The sequence below is a fragment of the Ranitomeya variabilis genome, chromosome 2 (genome assembly GCF_051348905.1).
Source record: "Ranitomeya variabilis isolate aRanVar5 chromosome 2, aRanVar5.hap1, whole genome shotgun sequence".
NCBI classification, from domain to species: Eukaryota; Metazoa; Chordata; class Amphibia; order Anura; family Dendrobatidae; genus Ranitomeya; species Ranitomeya variabilis.
The window spans coordinates 346,264,260-346,285,793 of record NC_135233.1 but is presented as its reverse complement, the minus strand read 5'-3'; the positions used below and the strand labels follow the sequence as shown (position 1 = coordinate 346,285,793).

Sequence of the window (21,534 nt, the reverse complement as noted above, 5' to 3'; positions counted from 1 at the left end):
GTGTCATCTAGCTCAGGGGTTGCTGCAGGACTGGCGGCCTGATTCGGGGTGTACCGCGGTGGTGGTGACCCAGGCCTAGCTGTCGGGCCTTCTGCTCGCGGGGTCAGGGTCATGCCCCTTACCTTCTCTTCTGGAGCGTCGGATCTTCTTTCCGGCTCCAGACCAGACGAGACTGCAGATGAACGTCAGGTAAGGCTCGAGATGAAGGCCTCCTTCCACCCGGCCACAGCTTCCAGCTGCGTCCGCACGAGCTGCCAGGTGAGTTCTTCTACCTCTCTCCGCAGGAGATCTGGATCCAGCATCGGTGATGGGTACAGCTCTTGCATTCTCCGGCTGGGGGAATCCTCCTGCTCCGCTCCATGCCTCGGCGTCCGCTCACCTCCCTCTGCCATGTTGCTTTCTGGCACTGCCTCCTGGGTCTCGTTTCCTGGGTTTCTCTGCACCACGCCCATCTTCATGGGCAGTTCTTTCTTTAACTCCCCGCCATCCCAGATCAGAAGGCGGACTTCTCTTGGGGACGGACAGATCTCACGGACATAATAATAGTTATGAGGGGCGGCCTTAACTTTTGCGCCGTTCTTCCAGGCTCTGCCCATGACAACACGCCCCACTCCTCCTGCACGCCATATGGTGCTATAATGGCGGCAGTTTTGGCGCAATTTACAGTCCAATATTCATACAGTTAAGCACAGTCTCTAAGGCGCACATGAGCCACTTCAATGGGTCGGTCCATCCTGTTCGTGATGAATTTATCCTGTGGATCTAATGATGTCACTTGTTTTCTCCACTTTTCTTTTTCTAGGATTTAGGTGGATGTGATGGCACCATGGCTGGGAAGATGAAGACCCTGCTGGATAATTTGGACCAATTTCTAGAAGTTCTGGCGTTGTCTCAGAGTGTTCATGCCGAAGATTGGGATATCCTCCGTGTCCAGCGAGCTCTTGAATGGGGAACCTTTTTTCAGCATGTCCACCATCAGTACAAGGCAAATAAACCTCTTAAAAACTCAATAGAAGCTCATCTTACCAGGAAAAACCAAGAACTTTCTGAATATCTGAAAACTTATCATTACATTACGTTTGATGACCTGATTAAAGGCCAGAATCTCCTGTGTATGTCTCTCCTCCAGAACAAGGCTCTTCCTGATCCCATATTCAAGTACGTGACCGAACTGCTCCGAAACTCTGAATCCAAAGGTGCTGAGTCTACAAGTTTAACCCATGTGATATCCCAGAAAGTGGCCTCACACCTACTACTAGCTCTTCCTCTATTGGCGTCTAAAGGATTTTACGAGTTATCGGACAACCCTATACTAATGACACAATCCAACCTCCTGAGAAAACGTCCAGAAGGACGATTGGAGGTGTCAGAAGACAACCAGAAGTCCTCCATTGTGTCAGATATTCTTGGCCGGATTTCCAGACCACATGTCTGTAAGAGGGTGGTGCTGTTATGGACAGAAAGGAACACGCTGTCACTTTAAGAGACTGCACCCCCTTGTCTGGTGTGAGATGGAATGTTCTGCTTTTCCCCTGCTTAAGGCTGTGAAGATGAACTGCCCTAGCTTGAGGGGAGGAGTTGAGCCTGTGCTGCGTGTGAGAGGAGAAGCTTCTAGAGAGATCTGTGTGTTGTTTGCTACAAGAAAGGTCCCAGGCTGGGACAGAGTGAACTTCTGAAATTTGCAAGACTTTACAGCAAAGGTAGCTGTTCTGTGCTAGTTTGTGAAGCCACGAAGATACTGAGAAAGGGACTTACAGTATCCAGAAACAAGGAGAAGACCACGCTTCGCAGAGCTGACAGGAATCCATGCGCACCACCGTGTTGGACTTCTGGGGCCCCCCTGGGACTGGACCTGTGTCCCCAACCTCACCGTGAGTTTGTTCCTGTATGGTGCACCTGTTAGGGCCTAGTGCAGGCTTCAGTAGTCAGAACACGGGAGCCGTGTGGCCTGCTTAGTAAAGGCCAGGGAGCTTATACATAGAGTAGCATCGTTATTGGTTTTATTGTTTAAAGGGAACCTGTCACCCCGTTTTTTCCGCATGAGATAAAAATACTGTTAAATAGGGCCTGAGCTGTGCATTACAATAGTGTATTTTGTGGACCCCGATTCCCCACCTATGCTGACGAAATACGTTACCAAAGTCGCCGTTTTCGCCTGTCAATCAGGCTGGTCTGGTCAGATGGGCTTGGTGACATCGCTTTTTCTTCCCCAAGATCTTGCTTAGTTTTCCGTTGGTGGCGTAGTGGTTTGCGCATGCCCAAGTCCCGAATCCACTGCACAGGGGAGGGAAAAGAGCGCGATCTGCGCTATTCCCCTGGTGATCGGTGGGGGCGGCCATCTTCCTGTGGCCGCGCGTGCGCAGATGGAGCGCTCTGCTGCCCGGGGCTTCAGGAAAATGGCCGCGGGACGCCGCGCGTGCGCAGATGGAGATCGCGGCGGCCATTTTCCTGAAGCAGAGTTCGCATCTCGGCTTCAAAAATACACTATTGTAATGCACAGCTCGGGCCCTATTCAACAGTATTTTTATCTCATACGGAAAAAACGGGGTGACAGGTTCCCTTTAAAGTTGCTTGTGAGATAAATTCTGAGTCTGTAACTGTTGGAGCACCGTGCTATTTTCCGGACAAGATTACTCATTTATATTGTCTTTTGCTATTGTTAACCCCTGTTTGCATCTTTCTCATTCCCTTCATTCCCTGTCTCCCAATAAATCTACCCTTTGTTGGTTGCACCTTATCTTGTGTACAGTAGTCTTCCTGCACAGTGGTGGTCCCCCGGCCATCGCTTCAAGTGGCGCTGCGAGCAGGGTACTGTCACCAAGATGGAGGCAGCAGACAGCAATGGCGGGAAGGCTAACATGAATAGGGATGCTGTGGGCATTGGTGGAACCCCTGCAAGGACACTCCCTATCGGCACCATATTTAGTGTGCTCCCAAAGTTTGACGGCAAGAATATGCCACTGTCCGACTGGGTGTCCCGGCTGCAAAACACCCTGAAGATTTATAACATCAGCCCAGACCTTGAAGCGGACATTGCTTTGACTGCCTTAGAGGGGGAAGTCCACAGAAACCTCTGCCTACAACCAGAAGTCACCCGCAGTACCCTGAAGGAGCTAGTGAAGTTCCTGGAAGAGATCTACGGCGAGACTGCTAGCGCGGGACACCTTCGCGCCAAATTTTTCTCTAGGCTGCAGCGGGAAGAAGGAATTTCTCAGTATGCAACAGCACTGCAAGAAGTGTTCGCAGAGGTGCTGGACCAGGTAGTGCAAGACTTGCAGCGGTCCCTTGTTAACGTGCAAGAGAAACTGACCCAGATGGAGCGAAGAGTGGGGGAGCTACAAGAGACTGACCCACCATACTCATGCAACCATTCTTCAGCTCGATCGACAAGGGATCAGTGGGAACAAGCCCCCTCCCGTCAGGCATCGGAGGCACGAGGACAGGCTCGACGTACCCCCCAGTGAGGAGGAGGCATTCAATGCTGGGAGTGTGGAGGACGGGGGCACCTTGCCAGAGACTGTCGGAACTATACTCAAGGCCAGCGGAAGCCGCCGTTAAACTACCAACCCCCGCAGTAGTGCGGCACTCTGCGGGGGAGGCGAAAAGAGAGGCCGCTCCATATCATAACGAACACTTGATTGCTGGGAGCCCCATCCTACGTGCTGAATTTGAAGGAGTTCTGGTGGATTGTCTGGTAGATACCGGGTCACAAGTGACAACGATGCCCGAAGCGTACTTCAAGCAGCATTTCCAGGACCTGGCCAAGCCAGAAAAAGAGACATTGATTCGGTTGTTTGCTGCCAACCAACAACCGATTCCGGTCACAGGGGTCGTGTGGATGAATATTCGAATCTGTGGGCAAGAAGTTGGGAGAAAAGGGATCCTGCTAGTCCCTGAGCCTATCAAGGAAGATGTGCCTGTAGTGCTGGGAATTAATATCCTACGCGAACTCGATCAGATTATGTTTACCAAACGGGGACCTGGATATTGGAAGAAGGCTACTCCACATAAGCCTACTCAGGAAGCCCTTCAACGACTGATCCGTGTCTGTGGGACGCAGAAGAGTGTGCCATCTTATCAGACGGTAGGGGTCATCAGGGCTCCTGGTAAAGAACCTGTAATCCTACCTCCCGAGCGAGAAACTATAATATACCTTCCAGTGGGGACTCACCGCAACCTTGATGGGTTGGAAGTGGTTGTTCAGCCTGTGGTAGGCGGAGGAGTGGACCAAGAAGTCATGATAGCTCGTACGATAGCTGTGGTCCAGCGAGGACATGTCCCCATAAGAGCTTTGAATGTGAGCCCCAGGGAGGTCACCTTGCCACGAGGGACAGATCTGGCCCTGGTTTACCTACATAAGGGTGAAGTGGTGAGTCAGAAGGAGATGTCTTTATCACTGAAAGAAGGCGTGGGGTGGACCCTAGCAGTTGCTGCGGGAGACGAAAAGACACCATCCCCGGAGTGGAGTGGACGGGTCATCCTTGATCAAATGGAACTGGATTTGAAGGCTATGGGCCCTGAGCATGTACAAGCAATAGAAGCTATGCTGTGGGAAAATCAGGCCGCATTCGCCTGTCACGCCGAAGATTTCGGCTGTACTGAAGCCATCACGCATGAGATACCGACTGGGGAAGCTCGTCCAATTCGAGAACAATACCGGCAGATCCCGCCCAAGATGTATCAAGAGGTGAAGACATTACTGAGGCAGATGCTGGATTCAGGAGTGGTGCAGAGTAGTCAGAGCCCTTGGGCAGCCCCGGTGGTGCTCGTCGAGAAAAAGGATGGGACCATCCGGTTCTGTGTAGATTACAGGAAACTCAATGCCTGCACTGTCCGAGACTCGTATCCGTTGCCCCGCATCGAGGAATCCTTGACAGCGTTGGGGAAAGCCAAGTACTTCTCCACCCTGGACCTAGCAAGCGGATACTGGCAAGTAGCCGTGGCAGAGAAAGACAGAGAGAAAACCGCCTTCATCCTCCCTATGGGGCTGTTCGAGTTTAACCGGATGCCCTTCGGGCTCTCCAATGCCCCAGGCACCTTTCAACGGCTGATGGAAAAGTGTTTGGGAGATTTAAATTTTGAGGCTACCCTGATCTATCTGGATGACATTATTGTGTTTTCAGCCTCATTCGAAGACCACCTTGCCCGGCTTGGACAGGTACTCGGAAGACTGCGGGCTCATAACCTGAAGGTGAAGCCAACAAAAAGGCCACCTCTTCAAGAGAGAGATCGAGTACCTAGGCCACATAGTGTCACAAGATGGAGTTCTACCCTCGCCAGAAAAAGTGGCTGCTATCCAGATTTGGCCAGTCCCTCAAACAGTGAGAGAACTCCAGGCCTTCCTGGGACTCGCTGGGTACTATCGCCGGTTTGTTAAAGACTTCGCAAAGGTGGCAGGTCCTCTCAGTGAGTTGCTGAGGGGGACCGCGGGAGTGCCAAAGACTCAGCGCATCCCCTGGGCACAGGGACAACACGAGGCCTTCCAGGCTATAAAGAATGCCCTTACTTCGGCCCCAATTTTGGCCTACGCAGACTTCGATCAACCGTTCCTGTTGTACACCGATGGTAGCCTTCATGGACTCGGTGCAGTACTTTCTCAGATACAGGATGGACATGAGAGAGTCATCGGGTATGCTAGCAGGTCCCTGCGAGACAGTGAAAGAAACCCTCACAATTACAGCTCCTTCCGGTTAGAGCTCCTGGCCCTGGTGTGGGCTATGACAGAAAAGTTTGCAGGCTTCCTGACAGGTACCAAAATTCAAGTTCGAACAGACAATAATCCCCTGGCCCACCTTGAGAATGCTAAATTGGGGGTCTTAGAACAACGGTGGATGGCTCGCCTAGCCAAGTTCGACTTTACCATCCGTTATCGCTCTGCTACCGAAAACGCAAATGCGGATGACCTGTCAAGAGTGCCTGTGGAGACTCCAGTGGAGGATCTTGATGAGCAACTCGAAGAGGAGGAAACCCCAGACTTTAATAAGTTTAAGCCCCTAATGGTTGTGGCCCAGTCAAGAAGGGAGGCCTGCACATTACCCCGGTCTCTGGGGAGAACCAATGAGGAATGGGGACACGTTCAGGATGAAGACGAAGGGCTGAGACAGATGAAATGGTGGGTAATGCAAAAGCGGAAGCCTGGCAAACAAGAGAGAGATCATCTGGACTCTGAAATGAGGAGTGTGTTGCACCAGTGGGATAGACTGGAAGTGCGAGAGTCAGTACTATATCATAAGAGGCAACAGCCAAAAGATATGGAAGTAAGGTGGCAAGTGGTCATCCCAGGAAGAATGGCTCAAGAAATAGCTAAAGAAGCCCACGAATTCGGAGCGCACTTCAGCCCCACAAAGACCTACCAATGGTTGCAGCGGTATGTGTCATGAATCCCAATGGCTAGGGATAGCACAGGACAAGCAAAGTACAAATATATTACGGACGAGCTCTAGGGTGATGGAACCTGGGCTGACCGCTGCCCTACGCCTGACAAACGCAACTAGAGATAGCCAGGGAGCGTGCCTACGTTGGTTCTAGACGCCACGCACCAGCCTAAGAGCTAACTAGCACTGCAGAGAAAATAAAGACCTCACTTGCCTCCAGCGGAATGAACCCCAAAAGATATAGTTGCCCCCCACATGTATTGACGGTGAAATGAGAGGAAGGCACACACATAGAGATGATATATATAGTTTTAGCAAATTGAGGCCCGCTGTAAACTAGAAAGCAGAACGATACAAAAGGGGACTGAGCGGTCAGCAAAAAACCCTAATCAAAAAAACCATCCTGAGATTACAAGAACCCATGTGCCAACTCATGGCACATGGGGAGAACCTCAGTCCACTAGAGCTACCAGCTAGCATAGAGACATAATAAGCAAGCTGGACAAAAAACCAAACAACTGAAAATCAGCACTTAGCTTATCCTGAAAGATCTGGCAGCAGGTAGGCAGGAACCAAACAGAGCACATCTGAATACATTGATAGCCGGCAAGGGAAATGACAGAAAGGCCAGGTAAAATAGGAAACACCCAGCCACTGATGGACAGGTGGAAACCAAAGGCCGCAACCCACCAAAGTCACCCAGTACCAGCAGTAACCACCAGAGGGAGCCCACAAACAGAATCCACAACAGTACCCCCCCCTTGAGGAGGGGTCACCGAACCCTCACGAGAACCCCCAGGGCGATCAGGGTGAGCTCTATGGAAGGCGCGGATCAAATCAGTCGCATGAACATCGGAGGCGACCACCCAGGAATTATCCTCCTGACCATAACCCTTCCACTTAACCAAATACTGGAGTTTGCGTCTGGAAACACGAGAATCCAAGATCTTCTCAACAACATACTCCAATTCTCCCTCCACCAGCACCGGAGCAGGAGGCTCAACCGAAGGAACAACGGGCACCTCATACCTCCGCAACAACGACCGATGGAACACATTATGAATAGCAAACGATGCTGGGAGATCCAAACGAAAAGATACAGGGTTAAGAATCTCCGAGATCCTATAAGGACCGATGAACCGAGGCTTGAACTTAGGAGAAGAGACCTTCATAGGGACAAAACGAGAAGACAACCACACCAAATCCCCAACAAGAAGTCGGGGACCCACGCGGCGTCGGCGATTAGCAAACTGCTGAGTCTTCTCCTGAGATAACTTCAAATTGTCCACCACCTGATTCCAAATCTGATGTAGCCTGTCCACCACCACGTCCACTCCAGGACAATCCGAAGGCTCCACCTGACCAGAGGAAAAACGAGGATGAAACCCCGAATTACAAAAAAAAGGAGAGACCAACGTGGCCGAACTAGCCCGATTATTAAGAGCAAATTCGGCCAGTGGCAAAAAAGCAACCCAGTCATCTTGATCAGCAGAAACAAAACACCTCAAATAAGTTTCCAAGGTCTGATTAGTTCGCTCCGTCTGGCCATTCGTCTGAGGATGGAATGCAGACGAGAAAGACAAATCAATGCCCATCTTGGCACAAAACGTCCGCCAAAATCTAGACACAAACTGGGATCCCCTGTCAGAAACGATATTCTCCGGAATCCCATGCAAACGAACCACGTTCTGAAAAAATAAAGGGACCAACTCAGAGGAGGAAGGCAACTTAGGCAAGGGCACCAAATGAACCATCTTAGAAAAGCGGTCACACACAACCCAGATAACGGACATTTTCTGTGAAACCGGGAGATCAGAAATAAAATCCATGGAAATGTGCGTCCAAGGCCTCTTCGGGATGGGCAAGGATAACAACAACCCACTGGCCCGAGAACAGCAAGGCTTAGCTCGAGCACACACTTCACAAGACTGCACAAAGGTACGCACATCCCTAGACAAGGAAGGCCACCAAAAAGACCTGGCCACCAAGTCTCTAGTACCAAATATTCCAGGATGACCAGCCAACACAGAAGAATGGACCTCGGAGATGACTCTACTGGTCCAATCATCCGGAACAAACAGTCTTTCTGGTGGACAACGATCCGGTTTATCCACCTGAAACTCCTGCAATGCACGTCGCAAGTCTGGGGATACGGCGGACAATATTACCCCATCCCTAAGGATACCAGTAGGCCCAGAGTCTCCAGGAGAGTCAGGCACAAAACTCCTGGAAAGAGCATCTGCCTTCACATTCTTTGAACCTGGCAGGTATGAAACCACGAAATTGAAACGGGAAAAAAACAACGACCAACGAGCCTGTCTAGGATTCAAACGCCTGGCAGACTCAAGGTAAATGAGATTCTTGTGATCAGTCAAGACCACCACACGATGTTTAGCACCCTCAAGCCAATGACGCCACTCCTCAAATGCCCACTTCATGGCCAAAAGCTCCCGATTACCCACATCATAATTGCGCTCGGCGGGCGAGAATTTTCTAGAGAAGAATGCACATGGCTTCATCACCGAGCCATTAGAACTTCTCTGTGACAAAACCGCCCCCGCTCCAATCTCGGAAGCATCAACCTCAACCTGAAAAGGAAGTGAAACATCTGGTTGACACAACACAGGAGCAGAAGAAAACCGGCGCTTAAGTTCCTGAAAGGCCTCCACGGCCGCAGGAGACCAATCAGCAACATCAGCACCCTTTTTAGTCAAATCAGTCAAAGGTTTAGCAATACTGGAAAAATTAGCAATAAACCGACGATAAAAATTAGCAAACCCCAAGAACTTCTGAAGGCTCTTAACAGATGTAGGTTGTGTCCAGTCACAAATCGCCTGAACCTTGACGGGATCCATCTCAATAGTAGAAGGAGAAAAAATGTACCCCAAAAAAGAAATCTTCTGGACTCCGAAGAGACACTTTGAGCCCTTCACAAACAGAGAATTGGCCCGCAGAACCTGAAACACCTTCCTGACCTGTAGAACATGAGACTCCCAGTCATCAGAAAACACCAAAATATCATCCAAATACACAATCATAAACTTATCCAGATATTCACGGAAAATATTGTGCATAAAGGACTGAAAGACTGACGGAGCATTGGAGAGTCCAAAAGGCATTACCAAATACTCAAAATGGCCCTCAGGCGTATTAAATGCGGTTTTCCACTCATCACCCTGTTTTATCCGCACCAGATTATACGCACCGCGAAGATCTATCTTAGTGAACCACCTAGCCCCCTTAATGCGAGCAAACAAATCAGTCAATAATGGCAATGGATACTGATACTTGACTGTAATCTTATTCAGAAGGCGATAATCTATACAAGGCCTCAGGGAACCATCTTTTTTTGCCACAAAAAAAAAACCTGCTCCCAGAGGGGACGAAGATGGACGAATATGTCCCTTTTCCAAGGACTCCTTAATATAATTCCGCATAGCAGTATGCTCTGGCAGTGACAGATTAAATAAACGACCCTTAGGGAACTTACTGCCAGGAATCAATTCTATAGCACAGTCACAATCTCTATGCGGAGGGAGCGAATTGAGCTTAGGCTCCTCAAAAACATCCCTATAGTCAGACAAAAACGCAGGGATCTCAGAAGGAGTAGATGAAGCGATTGAAATCGGAGGTGCATCATAATGAACCCCCTGACATCCCCAGCTTAACACAGACATTGTTTTCCAGTCCAGGACAGGATTATGAGTTTGTAACCATGGCAGACCAAGCACTAGTACATCATGTAAATTATAAAGTACAAGGAAGCGAATCACCTCCTGATGAACGGGAGTCATGCGCATGGTCACTTGTGTCCAATACTGCGGTTTATTCATAGCCAATGGTGTAGAGTCAATTCCCTTCAGAGGAATAGGAACTTCCAGAGGTTCCAGACTAAAACCGCAGCGTTTAGCAAATGACCAATCCATAAGACTCAGGGCAGCGCCCGAATCCACATAGGCATCGACGGAAATGGAAGACAGTGAAAAAATCAGAGTCACAGACAAAATGAACTTAGGCTGCAGAGTACCAATGGCAAAAGATTTATCAACCCTTTTTGTGCGTTTAGAGCATGCTGATATAACATGAGCTGAATCACCACAATAGAAACACAATCCATTTTTCCGCCTATAATTTTGCCGTTCACTTCTGGACTGAATTCTATCACATTGCATAGTCTCAGGTGCCTGTTCAGAAGACACCGCCAACTGGTGCACGGGTTTGCTCTCCCGTAAACGCCGATCAATCTGAATGGCCATAGCCATAGACTCATTCAGACCTGTAGGCGTAGGGAACCCCACCATAATATCCTTAATGGCCTCAGAAAGAACATTTCTGAAGTTTGCAGCCAGGGCGCACTCATTCCACTGAGTAAGCACCGACCATTTCCGAAACTTCTAACAATATATCTCCGCTTCATCATGCCCCTGAGAGAGGGCTAATAAAGCCTTTTCAGCCTGAATCTCCAGGTTAGGTTCCTCATAGAGCAATCCCAATGCCAGAAAAAACGCATCCACACTGAGCAATGCAGGATCCCCTGGTGCCAATGCAAATGCCCAATTCTGAGGGTCGCCCCGCAGGAAAGATATTACAATCTTGACCTGTTGAGCAGGGTCTCCAGAGGAGCGAGATTTTAAAGAAAGAAACAATTTACAATTGTTCCTGAAATTCAGGAAGGTAGATCTATCTCCAGAAAAGAACTCTGGAATAGGAATTCTAGGTTCAGACATGGGGGTGTGAACAACAAAATCCTGTATGTTTTGAACTTTTGCCGCAAGATTACTCAGGCTGGAAGCCAAACTCTGGACATCCATGTTAAACAGCTAAGATCAGAGCCATTCAAGGGTTAAGAGGAGGTAAGAAGCAGCTAGACAGCAATTAAGGGCTAGGCAGCAAAACTCTGAAGGGGAAAAAAAAAAAAAAAAAAAAATTTCCCTTAAACACTTCTCTTTCTCCTGCTTCAGCCCAAACAATTAACACTTTGTGGGCCGGCTATACTGTCATGAATCCCAATGGCTAGGGATAGCACAGGACAAGCAAAGTACAAATATATTACGGATGAGCTCTAGGGTGATGGAACCTGGGCTGACCGCTGCCCTACGCCTGACAAACGCAACTAGAGATAGCCAGGGAGCATGCCTACGTTGGTTCTAGACGCCACGCACCAGCCTAAGAGCTAACTAGCACTGCAGAGAAAATAAAGACCTCACTTGCCTCCAGCGGAATGAACCCCAAAAGATATAGTTGCCCCCCACATGTATTGACGGTGAAATGAGAGGAAGGCACACACATAGAGATGATATATATAGTTTTAGCAAATTGAGGCCCGCTGTAAACTAGAAAGCAGAACGATACAAAAGGGGACTGAGCGGTCAGCAAAAAACCCTAATCAAAAAAACCATCCTGAGATTACAAGAACCCATGTGCCAACTCATGGCACATGGGGAGAACCTCAGTCCACTAGAGCTACCAGCTAGCATAGAGACATAATAAGCAAGCTGGACAAAAAAACAAACAACTGAAAATCAGCACTTAGCTTATCCTGAAAGATCTGGGAGCAGGTAGGCAGGAACCAAACAGAGCACATCTGAATACATTGATAGCCGGCAAGGGAAATGACAGAAAGGCCAGGTAAAATAGGAAACACCCAGCCACTGATGGACAGGTGGAAACCAAAGGCCGCAACCCACCAAAGTCACCCAGTACCAGCAGTAACCACCAGAGGGAGCCCACAAACAGAATCCACAACAGGTATGTGTATTGCCCCCGGTTGGAGCTTGTGGTGGAAGAGGTTTGCCGGCAATGTTTAGTATGTGACCTCATTAAGAGTACTGAGCAGAGGGCCCCCATCCAGACCATACAAACTAAGGAACCACTGGAAGTCTTGATGATCGACTATCTCCTCGTCGGACACTCGGCCCGGGGGCTGCAATACTGTTTGGTGATGACCGATCATTTCTCTAAGTTTGCAGTAGTCCCTCCGACTAGAGACCAGACTGCGGAATCGGCGGCGCAAGCCATCTGTCAAGACTTCATCCGGGTGTATGGGTGCCCAAAGCGCATCCACTCTGACCAAGGCGCATGTTTTCAAGGCAAGGTGATGGAAGAATTGTATCGCATGTGTTATGGTTCTCAATGGCAAGAGAACATAGCCAGCAAACATAAGTACTAGCTCTTGGAAGGATGGAAACTAAACTGACCATGAACTAAACCTGCCGCACAACTAACAGTAGCCGGGTAGCGTTGCCTACGTTTTTATCCCTAGACGCCCAGCGCCGGCCGGAGGACTAACTAATCCTGGCAGAGGAAAATATAGTCCTGGCTCACCTCTAGAGAATTTTCCCCGATAGGCAGACAGAGGCCCCCACATATATTGGCGGTGATTTTAGATGAAATGACAAACGTAGTATGAAATTAGGTTTAGCAAAATTGAGGTCCGCTTACTAGATAGCAGGAAGACAGAAAGGGCACTTTCATGGTCAGCGGAAAACCCTATCAAAATACCATCCTGAAATTACTTTAAGACTCCAGTATTAACTCATAACATCAGAGTGGCAATTTCAGATCACAAGAGCTTTCCAGACACAGAAACGAAACTACAGCTGTGAACTGGAACAAAATGCAAAAACAAACGAGGACTAAAGTCCAACTTAGCTGGGAGTTGTCTAGCAGCAGGAACATGCACAGAAAGGCTTCTGATTACAATGTTGACCGGCATGGAAGTGACAGAGGAGCAAGGTTAAATAGCGACTCCCACATCCTGATGGAAACAGGTGAACAGAGGGGATGATGCACACCAGTTCAATTCCACCAGTGGCCACCGGGGGAGCCCAAAATCCAATTTCACAACACGCATGTATGGCATCGCGCGGTCCCGGACCACCCCTTACCACCCTCAAGGCAATGGAGCTTGTGAACGCTTCAACAGAACCTTGCTTCAGATGCTGAGAACGTTGGAGGAGGATAAGAAGGCGTGTTGGCCAGACTATCTGCCAGAATTGGTCTGGACCTACAACAATCGGGTCCACTCCACCACGGGTTATACCCCCTATCTACTGTTGTTTGGAAGAGCTGGACGAGAGATCATTGAGCTAAATTTGGAACAACCAGAGGAGCTGATGGAGCGAACTGTCACCTCATGGGTGAAGGAGCATCGGCAACGATTGCAAACGATACGGCGGTTGGCGGGTCAGCAACTGCAAGAAAAAGAACATACAAACCGCCCGCAAACCGACTCAAGAGTTACCACTCCAACCTGAAGACCGAGTATTGGTCAGAGAGAAATGCCCTAAGGGAAAACTAAGTGAGAGATGGGAAGTACAGCCATACAAGGTTATCGAGCGAGTGTATGCTAACGGCCCTGTCTACAAGGTACAGATTGAGAATGGGGCATCCGCCCCTAGAGTACTTCACCGAAATATGCTGCGGCCATGCTGGTCTGAGGTCTGTTCTACGCCATTGTCGCCTGAAGGCGCCACTCCACTTCCTGAATCTGTCATGCCTGATGGCCAAATCGATGAGGAGTGGTGGACCGTCCCTGACACAGTAGGGGGTCATCAGCCGCCCAGAGATGGTAATCCCATGGATGTACCAGTACCGCCATGCGAGGATGAGACCAGACAAGAGCTCACAATGTCCCCTGCAACAAGTGTTCCTCTGGAAGATAGTCAAGCCTTGCCTGACAGCCAAGAGCTTCGGAGATCCCAGAGGTCTAATGCAGGGGTTCCACCAGTCCGATATGTGGAACAGTGTGCTCTGTCTGTTTTTACACCTTTGTTGCCTCCCCTATAGGTGCTGTTTCCACATTGCACGTTCCTCCATTACACTTTGACCCTGATGCTGTGATGGCTGAGGACGACTATCATTAAGAAGGGAGGCATGTAAGAGGGTGGTGCTGTTATGGACAGTAAGGAACACGCTGTCACTTTAAGAGACTGCACCCCCTTGTCTGGTGTGAGATGGAATGTTCTGCTTTTCCCCTGCTTAAGGCTGTGAAGATGAACTGCCCTAGCTTGAGGGGAGGAGTTGAGCCTGTGCTGCGTGTGAGAGGAGAAGCTTCTAGAGAGATCTGTGTGTTGTTTGCTACAAGAAAGGTCCCAGGCTGGGACAGAGTGAACTTCTGAAATTTGCAAGACTTTACAGCAAAGGTGGCTGTTCTGTGCTAGTTTGTGAAGCCACGAAGATACTGAGAAAGGGACTTACAGTATCCAGAAACAAGGAGAAGACCACGCTTCGCAGAGCTGACAGGAATCCGTGCGCACCACCGTGTTGGACTCCTGGGGGACCCCTGGGACTGGACCTATGTCCCCAACATCACCGTGAGTTTGTTCCTGTATGGTGCACCTGTTAGGGCCTAGTGCAGGCTTCAGTAGTCAGAACACAGGAGCCGTGTGGCCTGCTTAGTAAAGGCCAGGGAGGTTATACATAGAGTAGCATCATTATTGGTTTTATTGTTTAAAATTGCTTGTGAGATAAATTCTGAGTCTGTAATTGTTGGAGCACCGTGCTATTTTCCGGACAAGATTACTCATTTATATTGTCTTTTGCTATTGTTAACCCCTGTTTGCATCTTCCTCATTCCCTTCATTCCCTGTCTCCCAATAAATCTACCCTTTGTTGCTTGCACCTCATCTTGTGTACAGTAGTCTTCCTGCACAGTGGTGGTCCCCCGGCCATCGCGTCATGTCTACCACCTGCTAGTAGCTGTTCTTTTATCTAACAAAGCATCCGAACACCAGGACCCCATAACTGATCTTCTCCTGGATTGGGTTCTGTCAGATGAGGACCTCTCTGGTGGCCTTTTCATGAATGTAATATGCCAGGTCCTGGCGAGGCTAAGCTTTATGTCCTTCAAGTTCAGGAACATCTACTTGGAATATTTGGTTAAGATGGGGAGTAGTATGGAACCAGACCTGAGTTGTGGGAAATGGGTCAGTGACGCTTTTAACCTGACTTTTCATGGATTGATGGATCATTATAAGCGTCTGATGGAAGGACCTGAAGACTTAAAGGGAACCTGTCACCCCCAAAATCGAGGGTGAGCTAAGCCCACCGGCATCAGGGGCTTATCTACAGCATTCTGTAATGCTGTAGATAAGCCCCCGATGTCACCTGAAAGAGAAGAAAAAGAGGTAATATTATACTCACCTGGGCGGGCGGACCGATCCGGTGGGCGTCGCGGTCCGGTCCGGGGCCTCCCATCTTCATAGGATGACGTCCTCTTCTGGTCTTCACGCTGCGGCTCTGGTGCAGGCGTACTTTGTCTGTCCTGTTGAGAGCAGAGCAAAGTACTGCAGTGCGCAGGCACCGGGAAAGGTCAGAGAGGCCCGGCGCCTGCGCACTGCAGTGCTTTGCTCTGCCCTCAACAGAGGAGCCGCAGCGTGAAGACCACAAGAGGACGCCATCTGATGAAGATGGGAGGCACCGGACCGCGACACCCATCGGACCGGACCGGGACCGGGACCGCCCCTGGGTGAGTATAATCTAACCTCTTTTTCTTATCTTTTAGGATACATCGGGGGCTTATCTACAGCATTCCAGAATGCTGTAGATAAGCCCCTGATGCTGGTGGGCTAAGCTCACCTCGATTTTGGGGGTGACAGGTTCCCTTTAAAAGACTCCTTATTAACTAAACTTTGAACCCTAAAAAATAAGGATGGGAACTATGAAGTGCCTGGTGTTAGTATATGGACCGATGTACTGGCTGAAATACAGAAACCTTAAAATATTTTTTTGTGTTTTCATAGTTTGTTTTTATTATGTGGTGTAAAAATGTATCACCTGGTTATAAAAAGGACCCATCTGCTCTCCTGACATATCTGTTTTAGGCTATGTTCACATGTCCAGTAGTGATCAGTTACAACTTATCCAGTAGTAATTATTCAAGTTATCTAGATATAGTCTATGTCGTTATAGAAATCCAAAAGGTTTAATCCCATAAAGTGCACCATATAGCACAAATATATACAATTAAAGGGTAAATCCCATAAAGTGCACTATATAGCGAACATATTTACTAAAAGGGTCAATCCTATAGAGTACATTATATAGCAAACATGCTTATACTGAAGGGAAATCCCTTCTCATTAGACACAGCCTATAGTTTTTATATCTTCAATAGAAAGTACAGGATAGTGTATCACTAATATAAAGCACATATAGTGCATGTATATGGTATGACAAAAAGTAAGGACATATTACCTAAGTATGCAGCGCAGTCTAGAGACCCCGACGCGCGTTTCGCAGTATGCTTCGTCCAGGGGGATAGTCACAGCACATAGTGACTGTTTCAGGGTTTATATAGATGGTGTAATCAGTGGTGGCAGCGGTTTGTAATGGCGCTTGTTTCAACATACCGGCATGGACGTCACTTCCGGTCAGCGTCACATGCGGCCCATCCAATCCCCTCTCCGACGCGTCAGGACAGGGGGCGGAATAAGCCACACTACAGACGCGTCTCCACAGCAACCCGAAAAACCGGAAGTATCAACAAGCGCACACCGCAAGAATGTAAGTATGACCAGGATATTAACAAACTGGTAAGTACCTGCAGATATATGCAAAGGGGTATAATAAAGTGCAGAAATAGTGCCTAGATGTCTAATATATGTGAAAATAAAAATAAAAAAGGGGCTCGCCACGCTATAGAAACATAACCATGGCAACCAGAAGCCGGAAATGCCCTATGTGAAATAAAAAAGTAGCTGAGGACTTTCGGCAGCATAGTGCATACCTGCATAAAATGCAGGACAAAACATCAATATGTATTATGTATGCAGATGGCAGGGTAACTGCAACCGCGTCTCCACAGCAACCCGAGAAAACGGACATATCATCACACGTGTGCCGCAAAGATATAAATTAATAAGTGCCAACAGACATATATACAGGATAAAAGTGCAAAAATAGTACCACAAAGTCTTAATACATGTGCACATAATAATGATTAGCTACACTACAGAGTGTCACCATAATATCCAGAAACCAAAAGATGCTCTGCGCAAAATGATAAAAGTGGCTAAGGACATTAGGCCGTTAATAAAAACCTGCATATAAGAAAGTATATAAATAATAAAGTGCAAACAAAACAAAAAATATAAATATGCACTAGAAGGCAGTATCACAAGCATACCACAAGTACTCCAAGTAATGCAAGTACTGCAAGTACTGCAGCACTCCATGTACTACAAATATATCATAAGTGAAAGTGTCTTAAATATATCTATATGTAATTCAGATTCAAAGAGCCTATAGATTTCTTATTGATGAACTATATACATAAAATACATATAAATTATAAAGGTGTATATATATTATAGTGCTGAAATATATATAAATTATATAGATGTATATATATTATAGTGTTAAAATACTCCTAATAAATATTAAGTGAAACAAAATAACAGCCAATTACATAAAAACAACATACAACTGTCATATATAATGCACATATACCCATACAATGTACAATATAAATACATAAAAATTGAAGGTAGAAGCAGGTCCCATTCCAGAAGGAAAGTATCCTGGATATCAAGGCCAGAGCACTGAGCAGATCGAATCAGGTATTAAGAGACAATATCAGGAGCTATAAACTAAAAAAAACAAAAGTTAAAATCAGATAATAAAAACACCACTAAAATATATACATTTAAAGAAAGGGGGCAAAGCTAAGCACCTCATTCAGACCAAACGGCTGAACAGAATTAATTTTGGAGATCCAGCGGGTTTCCATTTGTGCCAGAGTTTTTCTCCAATTACCTCCTCTCTGATCAACATGTACCTTGTCTATCCCAATTACTTTAAGAAGCTTTGCGTTACATTTATGATGGGACTTAAAGTGTCTCGGTACAGGTTTGAGCATGGATACATCTTCAATTTCTTCTGCATTGATAATGTCTCTGACATGTTCCCTTACTCTGATCTTTAATGCTCTAGACGTTAGTCCCACATAGATTTTCGGGCATGGACACTGTGCATAATACACCACTCCAAATGTATTGCAGGTGATGTGTTGGGTTATATTGAAATTCTTCTTCCCATCACTTGAGGTGAATATTGAAGCCTGTAGAATGTTCGGACAGGCAATACAGTTTTTACACGGGAAACAACCCCATTTTTGTCCTCTTGATCCAAAGGCCTTATTGATATTGGGGCCTGCATGATAACTGTGTACCAATAGGTCTTTCAAATTGCTAGACCTACGGTATGTGATAGATGGATACGTGGGTAGATATTTAGTCAAATCCCTATCTTCTTGTAGGGGGCCAATATCTCTTCAATACCTCTCTCATCTGATTCCATTGTTCAGTGTAGGTAGATATAAATCTCACCTTTTGTTCTACCACTGGTTTGGTTTTGGTTTTCATTAATGCAGAACGTGTCACTTTCCTTGCCTTGTGTAGTCCTCTCTTAATGCTGCGTCTAGAGTAGCCTCTGTCCTCAAATCTTGATTGGTATGAGGGATATAATAATCAAACCCGCGGACAAAGGGGGAAATATTGTTATTCAATCTATCAAAATGTATGAAAAAGAGGCGTTTAGACAGCTGAGAGATAATAGCTGTTATCGAAGACTCACCTTCAATCCCACCTTTGCCTTCCAGGGAGAATTAGAAGACATACTGGAAAAAGCCTTTCAGGAAGGGATAATTACAAAGGAACTTAGATCTAATTTAATCCCGAGATATCCGAAATTGGCGTGCATATACTTCACTCCGAAAATTCACAAGAGTATGACTACACCCCCCGGACGACCAATTGTATCCGGGAATGGGAGTCTGTGTGAGATAATCGGTAAATATCTTGATTTTTATCTCAAACCCCTGGTATGTAATTTACCTTCCTATATTAGAGACACAGGAGATGTCCTGGGTAAAATTGATGGTATACCCATGGAAGATGATATGTGGCTGGTGTCATTAGACGTTGAGTCTTTATACACTGCCATACAACATCATCATGGAATTTTGGCAGTGGAATCCTTTTTACTAACCACAGAGATGGACAGAGAATTTATTTGTTTCCTTCTTGATTTGCTTAAATTTGTTCTTGAGCATAATTATTTTATTTTCAAGGAAACAATATATGTTCAGCAGAGAGGTACAGCAATGGGGGCGGCATTTGCCCCCTCATATGCTAACCTCTTTATGGGGAACTGGGAGAGACAAATTTTCTTTGTCAACCCGATTGCATACATTGAGAAGGTCCTGTTCTGGGTCCGTTTCATTGATGACATTCTCATGATTTGGCAGGGCTCAGAGCAGGACCTTCTCGCTTTTTTGGACATCCTCAATAACAACACTATTAATATCAAGCTAACATGTAAATATAGCCAAGTGTCTCTGGATTTTTTGGATATTTTAATTACGAAAGGACCAGATGGTTATCTGGAAACTAATGTTTTCAGAAAAGATACGGCAGTGAATTCTCTACTGCACGCTTCGTCCTCGCATCCAAGATCTCTAATTGAGGGTATACCAACGGGACAATTTATTAGAGTCAAGAGAATTTGCTCTAATGAAAAATCTTTTTTTGAACAGGCGGACAATCTTTCATCAAGATTTGAGGACAGAGGCTACTCTAGACGCAGCATTAAGAGAGGACTACACAAGGCAAGGAAAGTGACACGTTCTGCATTAATGAAAACCAAAACCAAACCAGTGGTAGAACAAAAGGTGAGATTTATATCTACCTACACTGAACAATGGAATCAGATGAGAGAGGTATTGAAGAGATATTGGCCCCTCTTACAAGAAGATAGGGATTTGACTAAATATCTACCCACGTATCCATCTATCACATACCGTAGGTCTAGCAATTTGAAAGACCTATTGGTACACAGTTATCATGCAGGCCCCAATATCAATAAGGCCTTTGGATCAAGAGGACAAAAATGGGGTTGTTTCCCGTGTAAAAACTGTATTGCCTGTCCGAACATTCTACAGGCTTCAATATTCACCTCAAGTGATGGGAAGAAGAATTTCAATATAACCCAACACATCACCTGCAATACATTTGGAGTGGTGTATTATGCACAGTGTCCATGCCCGAAAATCTATGTGGGACTAACGTCTAGAGCATTAAAGATCAGAGTAAGGGAACATGTCAGAGACATTATCAATGCAGAAGAAATTGAAGATGTATCCATGCTCAAACCTGTACCGAGACACTTTAAGTCCCATCATAAATGTAACGCAAAGCTTCTTAAAGTAATTGGGATAGACAAGGTACATGTTGATCAGAGAGGAGGTAATTGGAGAAAAACTCTGGCACAAATGGAAACCCGCTGGATCTCCAAAATTAATTCTGTTCAGCCGTTTGGTCTGAATGAGGTGCTTAGCTTTGCCCCCTTTCTTTAAATGTATATATTTTAGTGGTGTTTTTATTATCTGATTTTAACTTTTGTTTTTTTTAGTTTATAGCTCCTGATATTGTCTCTTAATACCTGATTCGATCTGCTCAGTGCTCTGGCCTTGATATCCAGGATACTTTCCTTCTGGAATGGGACCTGCTTCTACCTTCAATTTTTATGTATTTATATTGTACATTGTATGGGTATATGTGCATTATATATGACAGTTGTATGTTGTTTTTATGTAATTGGCTGTTATTTTGTTTCACTTAATATTTATTAGGAGTATTTTAACACTATAATATATATACATCTATATAATTTATATATATTTCAGCACTATAATATATATACACCTTTATAATTTATATGTATTTTATGTATATAGTTCATCAATAAGAAATCTATAGGCTCTTTGAATCTGAATTACATATAGATATATTTAAGACACTTTCACTTATGATATATTTGTAGTACATGGAGTGCTGCAGTACTTGCAGTACTTGCATTACTTGGAGTACTTGTGGTATGCTTGTGATACTGCCTTCTAGTGCATATTTATATTTTTTGTTTTGTTTGCACTTTATTATTTATATACTTTCTTATATGCAGGTTTTTATTAACGGCCTAATGTCCTTAGCCACTTTTATCATTTTGCGCAGAGCATCTTTTGGTTTCTGGATATTATGGTGACACTCTGTAGTGTAGCTAATCATTATTATGTGCACATGTATTAAGACTTTGTGGTACTATTTTTGCACTTTTATCCTGTATATATGTCTGTTGGCACTTATTAATTTATATCTTTGCG

At 46.2% G+C, this 21,534-nt stretch overlaps 1 protein-coding gene across 1 annotated transcript; it reads left to right on the top strand.

The window, feature by feature from the left end:
* The first annotated feature begins 826 nt into the window (after window positions 1–826).
* LOC143809401 (Fanconi anemia group F protein-like) lies at window positions 827–16,010 on the top strand. The gene is made up of 3 exons (XM_077292470.1): window positions 827–1,425; window positions 15,052–15,374; window positions 15,979–16,010. The coding sequence occupies exons 1-3, from the start codon at window positions 827–829 to the stop codon at window positions 16,008–16,010; spliced, it is 954 nt and encodes a 317-aa protein (XP_077148585.1).
* The last annotated feature ends 5,524 nt before the right edge of the window (window positions 16,011–21,534 follow it).